Source organism: Neolamprologus multifasciatus, chromosome 1 (genome assembly GCF_963576455.1).
Source record: "Neolamprologus multifasciatus chromosome 1, fNeoMul1.2, whole genome shotgun sequence".
Lineage (NCBI taxonomy): Eukaryota > Metazoa > Chordata > Actinopteri > Cichliformes > Cichlidae > Neolamprologus > Neolamprologus multifasciatus.
In genome coordinates, this window is record NC_140439.1 from 19,777,433 (window position 1) to 19,797,167 (window position 19,735).

General features: G+C 42.1%; 1 protein-coding gene across 1 annotated transcript in view; it reads right to left on the reverse strand.

Moving 5' to 3' along the window:
* sbf2 (SET binding factor 2) overlaps positions 1 to 19,735 on the reverse strand; it is a 111,467-nt gene that overhangs the window by 27,747 nt on the left and 63,985 nt on the right. Inside the window, exons 18-30 of the mRNA XM_085163075.1 lie at positions 10,674 to 10,844; positions 10,104 to 10,375; positions 8,926 to 9,098; positions 8,579 to 8,652; positions 5,475 to 5,670; positions 4,513 to 4,640; positions 3,165 to 3,340; positions 2,901 to 3,034; positions 2,605 to 2,806; positions 2,156 to 2,352; positions 1,827 to 1,967; positions 1,134 to 1,146; positions 224 to 294 (exon numbers count right to left, since the gene is read on the reverse strand). Coding sequence (XP_085019201.1) covers positions 224 to 294; positions 1,134 to 1,146; positions 1,827 to 1,967; positions 2,156 to 2,352; positions 2,605 to 2,806; positions 2,901 to 3,034; positions 3,165 to 3,340; positions 4,513 to 4,640; positions 5,475 to 5,670; positions 8,579 to 8,652; positions 8,926 to 9,098; positions 10,104 to 10,375; positions 10,674 to 10,844 — 1,948 coding nt within the window. The remainder of the gene's footprint in view (positions 1 to 223; positions 295 to 1,133; positions 1,147 to 1,826; positions 1,968 to 2,155; positions 2,353 to 2,604; positions 2,807 to 2,900; positions 3,035 to 3,164; positions 3,341 to 4,512; positions 4,641 to 5,474; positions 5,671 to 8,578; positions 8,653 to 8,925; positions 9,099 to 10,103; positions 10,376 to 10,673; positions 10,845 to 19,735) is intronic.

The window sequence follows — 19,735 nt, forward strand, 5'->3', positions numbered from 1 at the left end:
TAATGCTTCAGAGGTTACTCACCAACACTCATAATATACGCTATAATCACAACTCCTTAAGTATGGTGTGTCTGAAGAGATCTCTAAGCAGAAAGCACAAATCCCTGTTTGCTGACTTTCTTTCAAATAACTATGTAATTGTAACAGTTCTGGTGTTTCATATTTCACCAGGCAGCAAGGACGCACATGAAGTGCCAAGCAGGAAACAGAGAAAACCACTCACCTCCTCTAGTAAAGCTGTTTGAGAATGGGATGTCTAAATGGACAGGAGCCATCTTTGGCATCCTGGATATCCTACTTCACTGCCTGGAAAAACATTCACACAGCACACAGGTGTCCATTACAAACACACAGAGTAAAACAGTGAGACACGAGTGAGATCTAAGAAACTAAATCAAATTTAGATTTAGGATCACTCATTGTAGCAACTTTTTGATCAGACTTAAATCCCAGTTTTTCCCATTAAGAACCGTCAATGTGACCCGGGTTATTTAAACCGTTGAAAATTCAGTTAAATCGTTAAACATGCACAAGATTTGTGCTTGTGTGCGTGTGTGTGTGTGTATAGAGTTTATTCAGGATACAGGCAAAAGGAGGTGAAGTCAGAGGAGATGGATTGGGTGGTCAGTGACCTCAGGCTGTCCTTTGATTTCTTACACAACCTTTCATTGTACAAAATTTCCTTCTTAATTTCAATAATATCACACTCTGTAACGCTTCCCAAACAGTTACTCTCCCCTATTGCACTCATACACACACAAAGATAAGGTGGTAAAAAAATAACTGCTGACCAGAGGCAAACACAGAAAGGAAGAGAATGACACCTGAGAAAAAACACCACAGAGCCGCAGAAAACTAAATAACTTTGTGGAGTTGCAAGTCTGCAGTTTTTCTGAAGACGTGAACTCTGCGTGGCCTCTTGTCCCTTTTGAAATTGAACTTGTTCCCCCCCCCCAAGAAAAAAAAAAATTGTAGTACAATTATGGTCAGTGTAACGGAGCAATAAACGCTGTAAGCGGCATACTGTAAAGTTGTCTGATATAAGGTAGCAACCAATTTTTGCAAGCTGTATTTACTGGAGATTTACATGACTTGATGGTGGAGGTCAGCACAACCTGAGTAAAAGGTTGGGCTCTTTCTCATGCCCTACAGTTTGACCAACAGCCTTTAACGTTCACTGATAAACACTGATGGCAGCCGTCCATTTATGTACTGTTCTCATTTCAGGCACTCGGCACAGACATGGGTGTGTCTTTGTGGGAAAATGGAACGATGAGAGACGCCGTCGGTGTTTGACTTACGCCGAAGATTTAAGGCTCAGAAATCAAAAGAACAGAAGCATTTTGTCTCCGTTAAGTCAGAGACTGAAACAGGAAAAGGAGTCAGATTCTCACATCACTGAGAGAAGTTTGAAAAAGCCTCGCTGTTGCCAATCTTAAAATTGTGAAACCGCAGGAATGTTCAGCCTAAAAGTTGGAACCAGTGAGTCCGTGGTAATGAAAGGAGCTACCTCAAAAAAATTTAAAGATAGTTCTCAGATAGAGTTCACAGCTTATATCTACCACTAATTTCTTCCCATGGAAATGGTCAATATACTATTCTTAGGTTCTAAAATTGATGAAAATGTGGGCTGTTTCTCAAAAGAAAATACATTAAGAATAAAACATGCAAACCATGGCATAACTGGGACTGGGTCTACCATCAGCACAGTGGACAGAAAGTAGGAGATGCATTTTAACAGATGCCAACATGAATCATTATGAACCTTTATGGTGTTTGTGAGACATAAAATATACAGTGAACATTACAATCTTCTTGAAGTGTACCTGGCGAGAGGCCTATCAGGGAGCGGTTGGTCAGGGTGTTGTTTCCATTCATTTTAAAGTAGATCGGGATGGAGTCCAGAATAGCCTGCAGGTACTTCTCCTGTTCAAGACTACTGGATGAATCCGAGGATGAGGCAGGGGCTAAAAAGAGAAAAAAAGTGAATGACTTCTATAATAAAAGCTGTTTGAATAACAGACTTCGTGATAAGAGTTTTATATGGAAGATTTATATGAACATTAAAAGTTTTTTTTTCCCACTAGTTGCTTCATCAGAAAACCTGTAATCATTTACAAACAGAACATCTGTGCCTGCCAGCACGTAAGCACACCTGTTGAGGATGGGTTCTGCGATTTGAACAGCCCCACTACACTCTTGCCATGAAAGCCTCCTGAGCGGAGCAGAACGGCTTTGGTGCGCGGGTGTTTCCAGCACACAACAGGCAGACGGTTGTGTCTGAAGCAACGGGCTACTTTGTGTAAACCGCTGTCCTGTACAGCCTGAGGAACAACCAGCAGTCCCGGGTAGCTGTCACAGAGAGAGAAAGTGTTAACATCTGTCTAACATTGGTGAGCTGCTGCAAAGCCACACAAATATGACCGCAATTAAAAAGCCTCCTGCAGAGGTTTGTGTTTCTTTTGCATACAGATAAGAACAATAATTCAGTCAAACATCCCCTCCACGGGCCTTTTGAGATTCTCAGGCTTGCCTACTTATGAAATCAGTGACATCAGCACATGTAGGGTAAATAAGACAACCTCTAGGTGAGAGGTGGTGTACCTGCGGCACAGCGAGTAGAGTCTGTTTACGGCTGTGATCCTGAACTGCTCGCCGGACTTGGAGCGGGACGAGTTGGCGGTGATGGTGCCCATTCCCAGACGCTGGTAGTCACGGAAGCACGACTGCTCCACAAGCTGCTCCATGGTGGACTTCTCCGAAGCTCTCAAAGTGCTGCTGGGTGGCGGCTCACCATCGTCCGATACTACAACACAAACAGCATTTTCTTCAGTTTTCTTTCCCCCTTTCCCATTCTTCCACATCCAAAAGTCACCACATTAAAATATGTCGCTTCTCACTTGAAATATCGTCATCTTCATGCCAGGTCATTCTGCTGCCTCTGTCATTCTTCTTCAGCGAGGGCTGGCTACCTCGGCCCATGGTGATCTTTCCAGCCCTCTTTGCTCCCTTGACAATCGTCTTTGACAGTGTTCTGTGAGGAGTACAGAATGATTTACTGTGGCATCAAAACCCACTCATAACAATATCTCAGATAACCATGTGTGAGACTGTGTGATTCATGCATGGAAACAACGCTCGGTGATCTGGCACGCACTACAAACCTGAACCCAGTGTTTCTCTCTTTTTGCTTTGGAAGGATTAGCTGAGGTGCTGTTTGTCCTGCAGCAAATGCAAAGGAGCTGAAGATGGACTGTGGGTAGCGGATTCTCTGCAGGTGCTTCCTGAAGATCTCCACCATCTCTGAGCTCACCTCCTCATCAAAAGCCACTTTAATCAGCTGCAAAAGACAGTTGGTAAACCGACTGCTTAATCACACAACCAATGATTCAAATACAGCATTTCAAGTGCAAACTGCAAAGGTGAAAAATGAGGCAAAAACTGACATCTGTTTTTTTTCTTTTAAACCTGATGTGACTAGTGAGGGATAGGTCTGCTGAGAAACGGAGGGATGCTGCTTTATCATTTATGTTTACTCCAACAAGGACCTCAATTTACAAGAAGAACTTCAGGTTGTATTAAAAAAAGAGGTAAAACGAGCAACTGAGACCATAAAATCACGAGGAAAGAGTGACAATGACACTAATCTGACCTAAGTTCAGTCAGTGCACTTAACCTCTAGACCATGTTTGTGTTGTTTGTGCCTTTTTAAATACATAATCTTACACATAATATGGACTGCTGTGTGTTTACTTGAACTAAGAATCCACCCCAGAAGTTGTGCTTTAGTTTTGGTGAATAAAATTTTATTATTGTATATTATTTAGCACTAATTAACTGTAATTGCACTTTGATAACTAAGCTACGGAGAATTATTTAACTTCTCATACATATCTGGTGACTTTGGCTCCAACACAGAACAAAATGCCAAAAGACCAAAAATGCATGCCACCACAAACCAATCAATGGATGATGTCACAGTGTTTTTTATACGGTGGGGCATCGTGACGCACTTCGCCAAGTTGATTTAAGAGAGATTTAAGAGATTTGCTCATCTGTACCAATCTGCCCACATATGGTTTCTGCACAGACACGTACACGCACAGAACTGCACAATAAAAACTGTAGAGATGGCCACACAACTCAAGTGACCTGCACTCACTTCCATCATCCCTGGCAGTAAAAAGACAGGAATGAGCCATAAAATCTTTACAACGGTACATCCAAAGAGTAAAAACACATGCTTGGCTGAAAATTATAATGATGTGCCACACCGAATGTTTGAATGTTACAGTGTTATTAGTTGTCCACTCTTTTAGTTTGTGATGTGCTTTTTTTTTTTTTTAGAATCTTTTGCAGCTCACCGAGTAACGAACGAGATCCAGTTCAGAAAATAATGTGAAATAATATTTGAGTTCCACATATTTAGCTTCAGGCTTCATCCTCTCCCAACCAAGCAATTGAACATCGTGTATTCATGCTAATTTGAGAGAAGCGTGCTTTAGTGTCTACCTGAAACGTTGCAGAGCGGAGCTGCAGGCCTTCCTGCATGTTCTGCTGCAGCTGGTTCTGGATGCTGATCTTCTTCTCTTTGGTCAGAGTGGACACTGGGAAAGCTCTGATCACTGCCTGCTCCCCCACTGCATACAAACACACCAGCATCTCATTATTATACATACAACCCCAATACTGCATGCCCATGATGTTCAGTCCCTCGGGTGCATTAATGCCGATGGCAGCTAACATATCTGGACAGGTGCCATCTGTGCTGAAAGGTTTTAGAGCAACATATGCTCCGATCCAGATTACATATTTTTTTAGGGAACACTAAACTGCATACTGCTTCTACTACAAAAACATGGCTTCATGGTAAAAGACGTGTGTGCTGAACTGGCTTGCCTGCAGTCCAGACCTTTCACCAAGTGAAAACATTTGGCGCATCATCAAATGAAAGAAGACCCAGGACTGCTGAGCAGCTAGAAGGTTATATCAGACAACAATGGGACAACATTCCTCTTCCAAAAGTTCAGGAGCTGCTCTCCTCAGTTCCCAGACATTTATGGATTCAATTAGATTCAGTTCAGTTTTATTTATATACCGATGAATCACCACAACAGTTGCCTCAATGCTCTGTGGTTAAAAGAAGAGTGGATGCTACACAGTGATTTCTTGAGACATGTTGCTGCCATCAAATTCAAATTTTCCTTAAACATGTTCTGTCTTTTTAAACATTTGATGTTTTTTATGTTCTGTTGTGATTAAAATACGAGATTAAGAAATTTGTAAATCACTGCATTCTGCTTACATTTTAAACAGCGTCTCAACTCATCAGGATTTGGGTTAGTATCTGATGCCCCGTACTGACAAAACAGACTTTTGCTTTTTTAGTTTAACACTGAAAATTAGCCAATAAAAACAAAACACATGAGTATTTTTCCATTTTATTGAGACTGTTTTTGTGGTTAAGTACTCACCCAGTGGATCGTGTGGGATGCCTTTAAAGATGACGCGGTACGTGGTGAGAAACAGAGCTCCCTCTGCTGGCAAGATGTGCGGGCCCCCAAGGAGGCCCCCTGTGGCCTCCTCCCTGCCATTGGGGTCCAGAAGCACCCGCAGCCCCTCCGCAACCAACTCTTCTCCAGGAAGCAGCGCTGGACGCAGAATCTTAGGCTGAAAGGTAAAAGCATAATAACCCATCACGTGCAGTGCCAGATGCACCTGTCTACGAACACATGCGAGATCCAATTTAGACATTTTTCATTGACAATAAGTTGCTCAAAATTAAGCACATGTGCGTCACTGAATCAGATTTAAAAGCCTCAGGAAATCAATTTGTCTTCATAATGTCAAATCACAGCACCACATGAATTTCTTGGACAAACTTAAGCTACGCACAAACGTCATCATTGAATTAAAAACAAAAAACACCCCACACATCTTGCAAGCACACTAGTCATCAAACGGCGTTCAGAAATCAAACATCCAACAAAAACAAATTCCTACTCTCCGCAGAGGCCAATTTACCATTTCTACTCTCCTGAAAAACTCATGATCTACTTTTTAAGTGAAAATGTTTTTGTTTTATGCAGCTCACTGAACTGAGTAAGGACTGGTTTTCACTTTATGTCCTCAACATGTCAACATCTGGAAACTGACTGATGTTCTATAGGTGAAAAAAGTGCATCACAACAGACCTTTGTGATCATATAATTCAAAAAGCAGCTGATACACAGTACATTCTGTTCCCTCCTTTAATTATTTTGCAATAAAAAACAACAACAACAAAAAAGGTGCAGTAATGTTACGTTGGAACACATACTTGTATAAGCGGCGTCTTTTAACAGTAAATACCTTTCATATTTGCGCGAATGCTGATTCAGCTGCAATGGCTGAAATTAGTTTCGGTTTAAACTCGCTTTCCCAGAGACGCGTGTGACTGACTCATGTCTTTGTTTCGCAATTTGCTTGATAATTAACTGGCTGCCGAGTATCTACTAAAGCGGTATCTACTATAAGTCAACAGTCAGGTCTGCACCCTGCGCTGCTTCGGCTCCTTCTGGCCTCCACAGTCAGCAGAAACACTCAGTTGTTCCATTGTCACAAATGTGCACGAGGAGGGACGTTAGATCATTCACAACATTTCCCATTAAGGCCACAGCTGACCTGTGGGAGCGAAGCTCTGGCCATGAGATAATAATAGCTTCTTGTCCTCGAATGAACAGCGAGACCAAGAAGAAAGTCCCTCTGCACCTCATTACTGCTGCGAGCTCGGCTGCTTATTGTTGCTGCACCTTAAAAGCACTGCTTTCCTTCTTTAGGGTTATTGCTGCCATTACTACTATTCAGACTTGTCACAAAGCCAGAGTCGGTGTTGTTTACACACTTTCAGCATGTTTTGGCATGATGCTCGCAGCTAGCAGTCCAAGATGGAAGCCCTATCCGACACATAAACCATGTGAGTAGCTAACCAAAAGCTGCAGCAGACAGACAGCTCACCGCTGTGTCCAGGTTGCTCCCTAAGCAGCATTGGCATAATGTTTTAATGCATGTATAATTGTGTGATTTATCAAAAGCTGGCAGGCGTGTGGTAGAGCGAGGTCCAAAAGACTAAGTGGTAAAATATGAAAGTGTGATGACATCTGGAAAATGCTGGATGACATTAGCTGGATGCAGAGTTGCAGCAAACCAGACCAAACTGAGCACGTGGACTAAACTAAGAGACATGAGTAAAAGTCTTCATTAAGTCAACAGTGCGGAAGAATACAGTGTTTAAAATGAGTCTGTGGTTGTCTGTGTTAGCTCTGCACAGGCTGAAGACCTTTCATCCTGTTTCAGCTATAGCATGCTCCCCTCTGTAACCCTGATTTAGATAAGCGGAGGAGGACAATGGACTGGATGGATGGAAGCATTATGTCAAGTAATCCAGATTTCTTTTTCTCAGTTATCAATAAAGCATAGAGTATATATATAAAATATAAACATCACCACAGTAAATGGACTGATTCTCTCACCCATTCAAACAAGCACTTTCTTCTATGCTTTTAAGCGCTTTCTAGCTAACATTCACGCACATTCATACCCTGATGGATGCATCGGAAAGCAACATGGGGTTAGTATCTTGCTCAAGGATATTTGGCATGCAGAGCGGGGGAGCCAGGGATCAAACCACCAACCTTCCGATCAGTAGATGACCTCCTCTACCTCCTGAGCTACAGCCATAGTGACGTCAGCTATTAACCATGGCGGGGCGGAGCTCACTAAGAAACCAGACACGCCATCAGGAAAGTGTTTACTGAGGTCTTAAACAAGTAGCAGTCTATAGACTTTTGTACAATTTGATTTTATTTTGCAATCAAAAGATTCACCCCCTGCTGGCCAGTGGTGAAAATACAGGATTTAAGGAAGGCTATACCCATCTTTTAAATACAGTCTATGACATAGAACCAGATGCCTCAGATGTGATCTGCTTTTTCATATTTGCCTGTTCAACGAGTTCTTTTGGCATATAACTTTTAGCTTGCGCCTGTTGTTAGATGATAAGTATGTGATGAAAACTTAAATTACCAGTTACCAGTGGACTCCTCACCCATTTGTAGTAACTTATATAATATGGGACAAGTTCTCTATAGGTTATTATTATAAATGGAATGAAATGGAGCTAAAAAAAAAAAAGGTCTGTCCCAATTGATCTAAGGTTTGTCTATCAGACAGATGACTCTAGGCTTTCTCCTGGAAACTACTTGATCAGTTTTTTCCCCCTAATTGTACTGTCATTAACTTCGAATGTGCTAACTAAGGCCTGCACAGTGTGAGCTGTAGCTCTTGGGTCTTTTGCACTTTCTCTGAGCATTGCTTTGTCTGAATCAACTGCTGATGATCAATTAATCAAGTGTATTTGATTAGCAGCATCTGGCTGCTGTTTACCCTCCTAATTCCTATGGAGGCAGTAAAAGTGTATTTAGTTTTAATCATTTGAAGACTTTTTTTTATGTGAATGTAGCTGCATAAATACTGTATATACAGCTGCTGGGTCTATGTAGCATACAGTCCCAGCAGCTCAGTGAGAAACAGCACTCACCTTCTGAATAGGAGGTAACCTCCTGCTCTCGCGGTGAACCGCCTCCAGCGCCTCAATCTGCATAGCTACAATGCCTGTAGGTCAGAAGCTGGGGTCAGTTACCATGTGTACACACACACACACACACACACACACACACAAACACACACACACACACACATGCATGTGTGTGCTTTCTATCAGGCTGTGTATTTACAGGTTTTGACATGCCAGGAGTTTAATGAGCTCACAGGCCTCTGTTGCTGTTGGCCTGAGCTGAGAAAACACAAATCGGAGGTTTTACTCTGAAAACAGCTGAGGAAATCAGGGTGGTGACAGAGAGTGAATAAATACAGTTAGTGCTGTACCTGGGATCATGCTGTGCAGGCTCTTAATGTGCTCCTGTGTCACGCCGCTCTCTGTGCACACCTTATCGATGAAGCGGGCCACAAACCGAACCACAGAGTTGGCGACGTCGCTGCTTTCCGAGTCCTCAAACCCACTTTCAGTATCAAAGCTCTCTGCCACACTGCCAGCAATGCTGCAAACACACACGATGACACAATGAAAATGAGAAAGGTCAAGCCACCATGCCCATGAGGAGATCTGATCCTAGATGTGTGAGTTGTGTGCTGACAGACATGGATTTAAACATGCACTGTGCTAAAGAGCAGTGAAGGTGAGAGTGATTTGCAGCTTGGCATGAGCTGAGTGCTGATGCCTGGATCGCTGGCTCAGACTCTATTATCCAAGGAGAATGTTTCACATGAGAAACTGATGCAACCTTCCTTTTGGATGCACAAATACTAAGTGATGAAATCCAAATGTCCTCTGTGGGAAACAAACAAGTCTGGGGTGAAAGCAAAAGAAATTGAAAGAACTTTTCCACATAAATACATTCTTGGCTGCAGCTTTTCTCTCATCTTATTATAAATAGAAACAAAACACATTATAAAATAGCGACATTGTGTTCTTGTGCAATTAGGAACAAAATGTAAAAAACTGCAAAAAGCTACATCCTCCTGACCTTCAGGGAAACAAGAAATGACAACGAGAAAATCTACATGAATACCCTTCGGTTTTCAGGGGAAGATGTTCAAGGAGGGGATCTTCCCCTGTTTAATTGACTCCACAGTTGGTACAGAACATAGGAAATCACTCCCACTCTTACTTTGTTTGGTTTGGGTGAGTACAGCGTGAAAACCTGATGGTTTTAAAGTTTCCAGCAGAAGTAAATGAGCCGCACACTTGTTTCGTGCAGTAGCGATGTGAACCCACAGGATGGATGTGGTCCGGAAACAGAAGGGGAGCTGCGATCCATTTAGCTAAATAGGAAGGTATCATGTAGACCGCAAGCTCTGCCACATCCACCCACATGCTTATCATCACCTTATTAAGAGAAGCACACATACTCCCAAATCATGAAACCCAACCTGGAAGTTTCCTTCCAGATAAGACTAATCGCTCTACCTTGCAAATACAGAACAAGCCAAAAAACATTAAAAAGGTTGCAGCCGGGTTTAAGATGTTAAACCGCTCTCCTGACCTGTTTGTCACAATGCTGTTACTGCCGCTCTCCCAGTCAGTTGCAGGGGTGTTGCGCAGCAGCTTGTTCTTGCTGCTGTCCAAAGGCACCAGCAGGTAAACCATGAGGCTCGCGTAGTGGATGGCCTGGCTGAACACGGTGCTCTCCTCGTTCTTCACGAGCTCCTGCTGCTTGTATTTGCTCAGACTGGGCCATAAACGCAGCTGTTCTGCTGCTAAGTCCATGGCTGTCTGCTCTTCATCTCGGTCCGCTGCAGGCACGGCACCGGCATCCTAAAGGAGGTAGAAGCAGAAAATAAACATCTTAACAGCCTGCTCAAAAACTCGTTTTGACATTCATACTGTCTTTGAATGTAACGTTGCTAAAGAAGCCAAATGTCACGGTTTGTTGAGCTACTTAAAACCAAGATTGCTTTGAAAAGCATTATTTTGCATTTATATTCGGATATTTGCTTGAAAACTACATATTAGTAATAAATTATAATAAAATTATTTTCTCACTCTGATTTTTAGTTTAATAGACTTAAAATTGTTACAAAATGTGCAACAGTCCCTCCTATCCCTGTTTTACCTTTAATGTGGTGGTGATGCCCCCCTTTTCCTCCGGGGCGTTAAGATAAAGCGCTCGGATCTGGCTCTGTACTTCGCTGTAGAAAGTGGCTTCCCAGAACTGCTGGTTGGTCCAGATGGGATGGTCCTGTATGCAGGTGTAGGCAAACTGGTTCACCCCCGGAGCCAACTTCTACAAGTGAGGACAATGTGGACAAAAAAAGAGAAAAGAAGCAAGATTACACAGCAGGCTGTTTGGTGGTTAGTTTTCTATGTGGGGCTGATTTTTCACTGGATTTGTGACCGACTCTGCATGTTTGTGTAGACACGCAATCTTGTGTAGAAAGAGAAAAGAGCCCTTGTGAATTTAAATCTTGGGGGTTATTAAATGACTGACTGATGGAGTAAAAACATAAAAAGCAACCTCAAACAAACAAAAAAAGAATAGAAAAAAAAAGTTTATGTTAGCTCCGACAGTAAAAGACACTCACCAGATGTTTGACTGTCGGGCTTAAAAACAACGAATGACAGTCTCATTGTTTACAATTAAATATATGTTAGGACAACAACTTCATTTCCTGTTTTCATAAAATCGAATTCATGTATCAACTAAAAACCTGACAAAGTCAATCAAATCCTTTTTCACCTCCCGTGAGGACAAACACACTGGAGCATGTGGCTCCACAGCCAAACAAAGGCACACAACTTCATTTTAAATTCTGATGGAAATCAAAGCGGGGACGCAAATCATCTGCAGTACTCAGCAAAAGTCTTGAATCAACCCTAAAGACTTGGAATTTGTAAAGTGCTCTTGGGCAATAGTTCTCCAGCTTTCTGAATAGCTATCAAAACTTTTCTTTGGACACTGGCTGCTTTTTCAGTATTTTTCAGAAGAATTGAAGAACATCTTCAATTTTCAATCTAACAATGATCCCAAACACACAGACAATGGTGTAAAAGCAAACCTAGATAGAAATAAACACTCAAGTGAACACCATCAGTCATGGTGTGGTCTCCCCAGAATGGAGATCTCATCATTACTGCAGCAGTGAGGGATCATTTTGAGAGACAATGGAATTAAAAAAGGCAGCAAACATGCAAAGAGCTTTGAATGTCTTTCAATAAATCTGGCAATGTATTCCTGAAGGCTACTACTAAAGAAATTACAAAAAAGTTTACCTAAGAGTTCAGGCTGTGTTCAAGCATAAAGCTAGTGATTCTTTCGTGCTTGTTAGAACTGTACAGACTCTGTTTTTGCCTGATATACTGTTTTTTCAAAGTATGTTTAAAGAGGTTTCAATAAATCATTATAATTTTGTGTGGTTCAAGACTTCTTACTGCTTAAACACAATTATCAAGCCATGAAAATACACATTGGACTCAGGTCTAGAGCCTAAACGTTTCTCTTTTTGTTCTCCTGAAGATGAATACAAACACTCCCCCAGCCTGAGCTAAAATATCCTGCATGCATTATTGGAGATATAACTTCTTAAACAGATAACAACTCCTACTGATGAAGCAGCACACGTTCTTGTGCCTACACTAGTGAAAAACAGCAGCACTGTTGTTTTTCACTAGTGTAGCCCAAGCAGTGAATCACCTGCTGCTTACAAAAACAGATTCTGAACATACTGTACCGTCCTCAGCACAAGACATGAACGTTGCTGCATACTGTACTGTAATAACACATGTTTAACCACGCTGGAAGTGGTGGGGAAACAAAAAAATAAATCAATCACGCCACGAACAACACGATCCAAATACAAGCACGGCGTGCCATTAAATTATCATCACAAACCAATCACCACCTCCCTTCAAAGTCTGACAGCCATATGTAAGGCTGAAGGCTTTTATTAGGTTAGCTTCTGAACCCTCCCCCTGAGCCGGACACAACACGGTGGTTTCTATTATCACTTTATAGTTTGCCTTTGAAGGATGAGAACTTTGGAGGTGGGGGTTACTGTAATTATAACAGACAGAACCAAAACAGTTTTATTCCCATGAAATGGGCCAGAAGCCAGAAGCCAGGAGAGCTGGGAGCTAATGCCCGCAGCTGCAAGCACATAGCACTGATAACGCAAGTCTTTCTGGAGCTGTGTCTTGTTAGCGGTTTATGGGTGTTAACAGGTCAGCGGTTTTTCTTCATAATTCAGACAAATGTGGTTTTCCGCCTTAATAACACATGTAATTGAAGAAGAGCTGGCTCTTACTGTTTAAAAAAATGTGTAGGTTAAACCTCTTGAAAGAAAGAATCATTCTGACATGTTGACACACAACCGAGGCCGAGCCCTCCTCCGCCTCGTCTCCTAATATTAGATTACCCAAATGAAACCGCTTTTTTCGGGAAACATGACTCTGCTGAGCGCAGCAGATTTCATGAGTTTTCAAGGTGTTTAAAATAAGAAGCAATAACATCCTGCTGGCTGATGACAGAGGCCAAGACAAATTCAAATGATCACAATTTAGAAAAAGAATGTGAAATAACAGTGTAGGTTACTAAAGGTCAACTGTTTTTTTGTAGCTTTTTACCCTTTATTTAATGTTTTAGGTGCATCGTTTTACATTGTACTCAAACCATGAATACTGCAGTTATATAGTGAACACCCTAGCTCTGCTGTGGTAGTGCGGATCCTGCACTGGCTGGGGCATTTCTTTGTGTCTCCACAGGTACCTTCAGCCCCACAGATTAAAGAGGCAGGATATACCATGCAATGAAGAACTGATATGATATTAAGATATACACTCACTGACCACGTCATTCCACCTGTTCAACTGCTGTTAACTCAAATATCTAAATTAGTCAATCACATGGCATAAAAATAAAACACTGAGGCCTGTAGGCATGGTCAAGACGACATGCTGAGGTTCAGAAGGAGGATCAGAATGGGCACAAAGGTGAATTAAATGCCTTTGCTGAACTGCTGATGACCTGAGAATTTCCCACACAACTATCACTAGTGTTTACTAGTAAATGTCTGGAGCCAGTCTGCCAGCTTGAGGTCAGACTGCCTCGAGCTGAAGAAACACAAGAGTAACTTCAAGTAATTCACCTGTTAAAACTAAGGTAAGAGCATCTCTGAATGAACAACACATCAAAACCTCGAAGCAGACGGGCAACAGAAGTGTAAAACCAATGCACCATCACCTAAGAACGGAAAACTGAGGCTACCAAAACAGAAGATTGATGTCTGATGAGACTCAATTTCTGCTGGTACATGGCATGTTATTCAGTTCAATTCAATTCAATTTTATTTATACAGTGCCAAATCACAACAACAGTCACCTCACGGTGCTTTATATTGTAAGGTAGACCCTACAATAATACATACGGAGAAAACCTCAACAATCATATGACCCCCTATGAACAAGCGCTTTGGCGACAGTGGCAGTGACAGTTTGCCACACTTATGCATCCCTTTATGACCACAGCGTACCATCTTGTGATGCCACAAAGTTCAAATGATCTCAAACTAATTTCCTGAACATGACACTGTACTCCAATAGAGTGACTTTGGACTGGGGTGGAACAGGAGATTCACATCATGGATGTGCAGTTGACAAATCTTCAGCAAATGTTTGATGTTGTCAAACAGTTTAATATGGACCAAACTCTCTGTTCTGAAGGCAAAAGGGGGTCCAATCCTTGAGGCAAGTATAATGAATGGATGGTGAATGTATACGTGGTGGCAAGCCCAATATGTTGGTCAGAATACTACTATAGAAATAATGTTGAGTTTTTCATGAGAAAAACAAAGTATTTTCCATTTGTAACAGCTCTTCCTGCAGGGCCTTGCCATCAACTGTTCCTAAATGATGCCTGAGCACTATGACACGCAGTTTACCTCTCCTTCCATTTAAACCACTCGTACTAGACACAGATTTCACCTGACGCTTAAATGCAAGCTGCCGGAAAACATACTTGCAGACAACATTAGGATGTCATTATGAGAACACGTGTAGATAAACTGTTTCTGCTAAATTGATTGAGCTAAATTGATCACAGCTATAAATAAATACTGACAAATAGGAACAGAATAGCAGCCCCCTAGATGGTACTGTGCTAGCCTTTGTCAGTGTCTTGCAAGAGATGCTGCGAGGGAGTGTGTAGTTTGTGTAGGAGGGTCAGAGTGTGTGCGATTTGTTAGTGGCTGTACTTTCTTGACTTATCAGGAGTTTTTTTTAGGTCATTTCGACCCAGGTTGGCTCTTACTCATTTGTAAAGCACCAGACAGATGTGCAAGGAAGAAGGGAAAAGGGAAGGAGAAAAGAAAGGAAAGGGAGGAGGAAAGAATAGAAGGAAGCAAAGATGAAGGGAAGGAGGGAGTATACCACTATTAGCCCCATCTGGCTGTGTGATCAGTGAAGAGGAGGAATGCAGGGCTTGGTAAAAACAAGCTGAAAAAAAAACACAAGGGGAGACAGAAAGGAGAAAAAGCCGTGCACAAGTCAGAGTAATTAGGCTATCAGCCATGCAGCGTTATGCATGTCCGCTGTCTCTGAGATGGTGAATGTTGTCACTGAAGGGAGGACGCACTCGCATGCAGACTGCTATATCTGATACGTCGCCGGCTTCGGGGCAGCAACATTATTTACGCAGTTTGGAAGAATTCATAGCATTCCTGAACTGTTGATATAAAAACAATCATCATTTCTGGAGCAGCCTTGAGTGAGAATGCACGCTTGGCCTGAACACAATCCATCTCCAACTTTTGCAATTCTTGCACGAGTGCGCGCATTACGAGGAGAGCGACTAAAGTCGTGAAGCATCTAAAAGCCTGCCTTAAAAATAGCGTATTCAAGTCAAACAAACAGAGAAACACATGCCGACAGTCATACTAATAAACATGCCTATCGTGGCATCCACAACTGTGCAAAAACACAATGTACAAGTAACATAAATGTTCCAAAAGAAAAATGAAAACACAGATATGGTGAGGCATTTTGGAGATAGTCAGGGGTCACCGAGTACGTCATCTTCCTTGTGGGGACAAAGTGGAGAGCAGTTTGACAGAACGAGCTGCCAAATGCCTCCAGGCATAAACTCTGGATGAAAGAATGCTAACAGTCAAGTGCTCTTGTCGTGCAAGTCATCCAGTCTTGTGTTTGGGTTTTCAAACGGCTGCTGCATTCAATCTGCATTTTCCCCCACGCAGAGGCATTTAATCTGGTGACACATTCAAATGTCAGGAGAAAGGGATCAGGTGGGGCAGTAAAAGGGCAGAATAACACTTCCATGCATCAATGACACCCGTTCATCTCCTAATAAACCCACGTCTCACTAGACAATGCATAAGAGAAGACCTCGCCTTTAACAAATGGGCCGCTGTCCAAAGGCTGTGAGGCATTTAAATAAAATTTACCTGCACAGGCCAACTGACATGCATGATTTAGACTAGACATTCTGTAATATTTACACTGTTTTAGTGTGAGCAAAACATTCAGGGGATGGATAAGCTGAGGGGAAAGCAAAACAACTTAATAGAGAATTTGGGTCAATAACATAGGGTTTTAGTGTGAATTATATGGCCAGCCATAAGAATAAACACGGTCTCTATCCAGCAGCTTCAGGGACATGAGCTGAGAGAGAGAGAGAGAGAGATAAAGAGAGAGCGAGAGAAAGAGAGAGAGAGAGAGAGAAAGCTTCCCACATTACCCGACCTGGAGACTCGAGGGCCGTGGGGACAGTGCCACTGTAAGCATGAACACGCTGTGAGCCTGCCAAAGTCTGGCCAAGAATATCAAACAGGAACTTGACCAATGTCTGACTCCTAACCTTGAACTAACAGTCTTTAAAGTGCACTGTCTGAACAGAGGAAGGATAATTTTTACCCAAAGTTTGGCTTGTAGTGCAAAAGGAAAGGTTTTTTCCCCATAGTGACAAATCTGCATCATTGATTAAAGTGTGCTTAGACTCTGACTCAAATGAAAACAAAAAATAGAAACTCATTTATCTTTGAATCATTTTATATCAAAATTGCAAAAATTCCTGCTTAGGAGACTCTTTCAAGACTGTTACAGTGGAAATTATTTGAAAACTTGGAAAACCTTTTCTCATGCAGCAATGGTACTGGACTGTTACACTTTATTGCAACAAATCAAAATTCGTCTCCAGTGTGGTTCTCATGCAGGATTATGAGATTACGGCAGTTCAAGTGAAGGTCATTCATCTAAATGGGCGATCGTGGCTCAAGAGTTAGGAGTTCGCCTTGTAATTGGAAGGTTGCTGGTTCGAGCCCCGGCTTGGACAGTCTCGGTCGTTGTGTCCTTGGGCAAGACACTTCACCTGTTGCCTACTGGTGGTGGCCAGAGGGCCCGGTGGCGCCAGTGTCCGGCAGCCTCGCCCTGTCAGTGCGCCCCAGGGTGGCTGTGGCTACAATGTAGCTTGCCATCACCAGTGTGTGAACGTGTGTGTGAATGGGTGGATGACTGGTTGTGTAAAGCACTTTGGGGTCCTTAGGGACTAGAAAAGCGCATTTACCATTTAAATGTGTGGTTTATAAAGCCTCTCATTTATACAATAGGTGCCTTTTAGGTGAGCATTCATCACAGCTTTATTACACAATTGTGGAAAGTCCTGCAGAAGGCTTACTAAAGCAGTATTACTCAGGACAAGATAAATGACATGCTCTTGTTGTTCTATGGGTTCTGAAAAACAGGAACACATCTTTACACAATTTTGAAAATATTCAGTCAACGGATCAAGGAATGATTAAACTGTGAGACCTCACCTATCTGAAGTCAGGACTACAATGTCATTTGATTTATTTTTGTGTTGGAGATGCTTATGGATAGACTTTGCTGCTTTCTGATGGTGCACTTATGTAATGAACTAAGACAAAAGCCTTCTAGAAACAGCTGGAAGCAACAGCCTGCCCAGACAGGTTAGTCTGAGTATTTCACAGACTCCTGGATTTTTAAACATTCAATGCAACCATCACTAGCATTTACAGTGGATGGTCTGAAAAAGAGCTTCAGTGGGCGGCAGTCTTTTTGTGAAAATGTCTTGTTGATGCTAGAGGTCAGACTGCTTCGACCTGACAGAAAGGCAACAGCAACTCAAATGATCACTAGTTATAACTAAGGTATGCAAATGAGTATCATCAATCATCAATGCACAACGCGTTGAACCTCGAAGCAGATGGACTACAGCAGCAGACGTCCGCAGCGAGCATGAACAATAAACGGAGGCTCCACTGGCTCACCAAAATTGGACAAGAGATCCAGGTCTGGTCTTGATTTTTGCTGCATCATCTGAATGATAGGGTCAGAATTTGGTGTAAACAATATGACACGCAACATCCATCCTGCTTTGTATCAACAGTGCAGGCCTTTGTCATGGTGTAATGGTGTGGGGGATATTTTCTTGGCATACTTTGGTTTCCTTAATTCAGAGGTTGGCAACCTGTGGCTGGTGAGCCATGGGTTATAATTAGGGTTAACCGTAACCCAATTAGTACATATACTATATGTATTAATTCATTCTCTCCCATTACATCTGTCTTCTGTCAACTGCCTGTGTTTCTATAAAGGCTCCTTTGATGTTGAAGGCTGCCGACGCCTGCTTTAGTACCAAACTGAGCATTGTTTACCACAAGCTACCTAAGTATTGTTGCTGACCATGTCCACCTCCTGATGGCTGCTTCCAGTAGGAAAATGGACCATGTCATGAAGATCAAAATATTTCAAACTGGTTCCTTGAACATAACAATGAGTTCACTGTAGTCAAATAACCTCCACCGTCACCAGATCTCTATCCAAAAGAGCACCCCTGGGATGTGGTGGAACGGGAGATTCACGTCATGAATGTGGAGCCGAGAAACCTGCAGCAACTGTGTGATGCTATCATAAGAAAAGGTATTTTAAGCTAATCCGGCCAAATATGTGCAGGGGATCTTCAGGCAAACATAACACTAAACAAAAAAAAACATGACTAAAGGAAGGAAAACATCAGGAGGAAGGAGACAGTAGCCTTTTTCACACAAGACATTTTGAGCAGTCATTGTAGTAATATTAGTAACAGTTTAATTACTACATCCACATGATTTACAGCTTTGGCATGCCACAGTGTCTTTATGTGAAAGCAAAGTAAGAGCATCTATCAAAACTCCTACATCATGTCTTTCTAAGATTGTGTAGGGTTGAGTTTAGATTGGCACTATATGAGGGTTGGGTGATGAATATATATCGACTATCGTTTTTACAAGGACAATTTATTGATTTATTTGCCCATGAGTAAGCTTGCTAATAATGATGGAGCTAATAGAAGCAGTCAGAAAAAAAATAATAGCGCTGTTTTAACAGCACTCTCTTTCATCTGCGAGCAAATGCACCGTCCTCAGAATGCGCCCAAATGCTTGTTGATGGACCTGCAGACTCTGGTGATAGCCTAGCATACTCAGCCAGATGGTGGACACGTACGTGCTCATGCAAGTTAGTCTTGTTTGAGTACTTTACTTGAACTATACGTCTGCACAAGCGGCACACCACTTTGGTTACATCCTTAAGTTTGCCTCTTTCATCCCAAATTGGCGACTTTATATTTTTTTTAGTGCTGTCAGTGTTAACGCGCCGTCATCACCGATTAACAATTAACCCATCTGGAGCGCAGACCGAGTCAAAATCCCCGAAATGTCTCTATCAACGTATTTTGGGCAGTTTGTCCAAAGTTCGTTCATTCTGCGCTTCAGATGGGTTGATTGTGTTAAAAATTTTAATCGCGTTAATCGTGATGACCGCGTTAACCCTGACAGCCCTAATGTTTTTTACGGAAATTAGTCTGTCCATGTTCGGACTTCTTCTGTGTTGTAAACGTGCAAATCAGTCCGTGCATGATTACATTGCTCCGCCCATCAAAAGGTCTGTGCATGCGCGAATATATCACCCATCGTCGATTATCGGACTGACGATTGTCAGTTGGAAATTTTTTACATATCGCCCAACCCTACACTATATCAGAGATGGACCGATCTGATATTAGGTATTGGTATCAAAAATACTTTTTGATACAAGATTTTTCTTAGCTGCATACACAAATGTGGAAATAATGAATAAAAATATTAAACATGTACAGAAACATGTGAAACA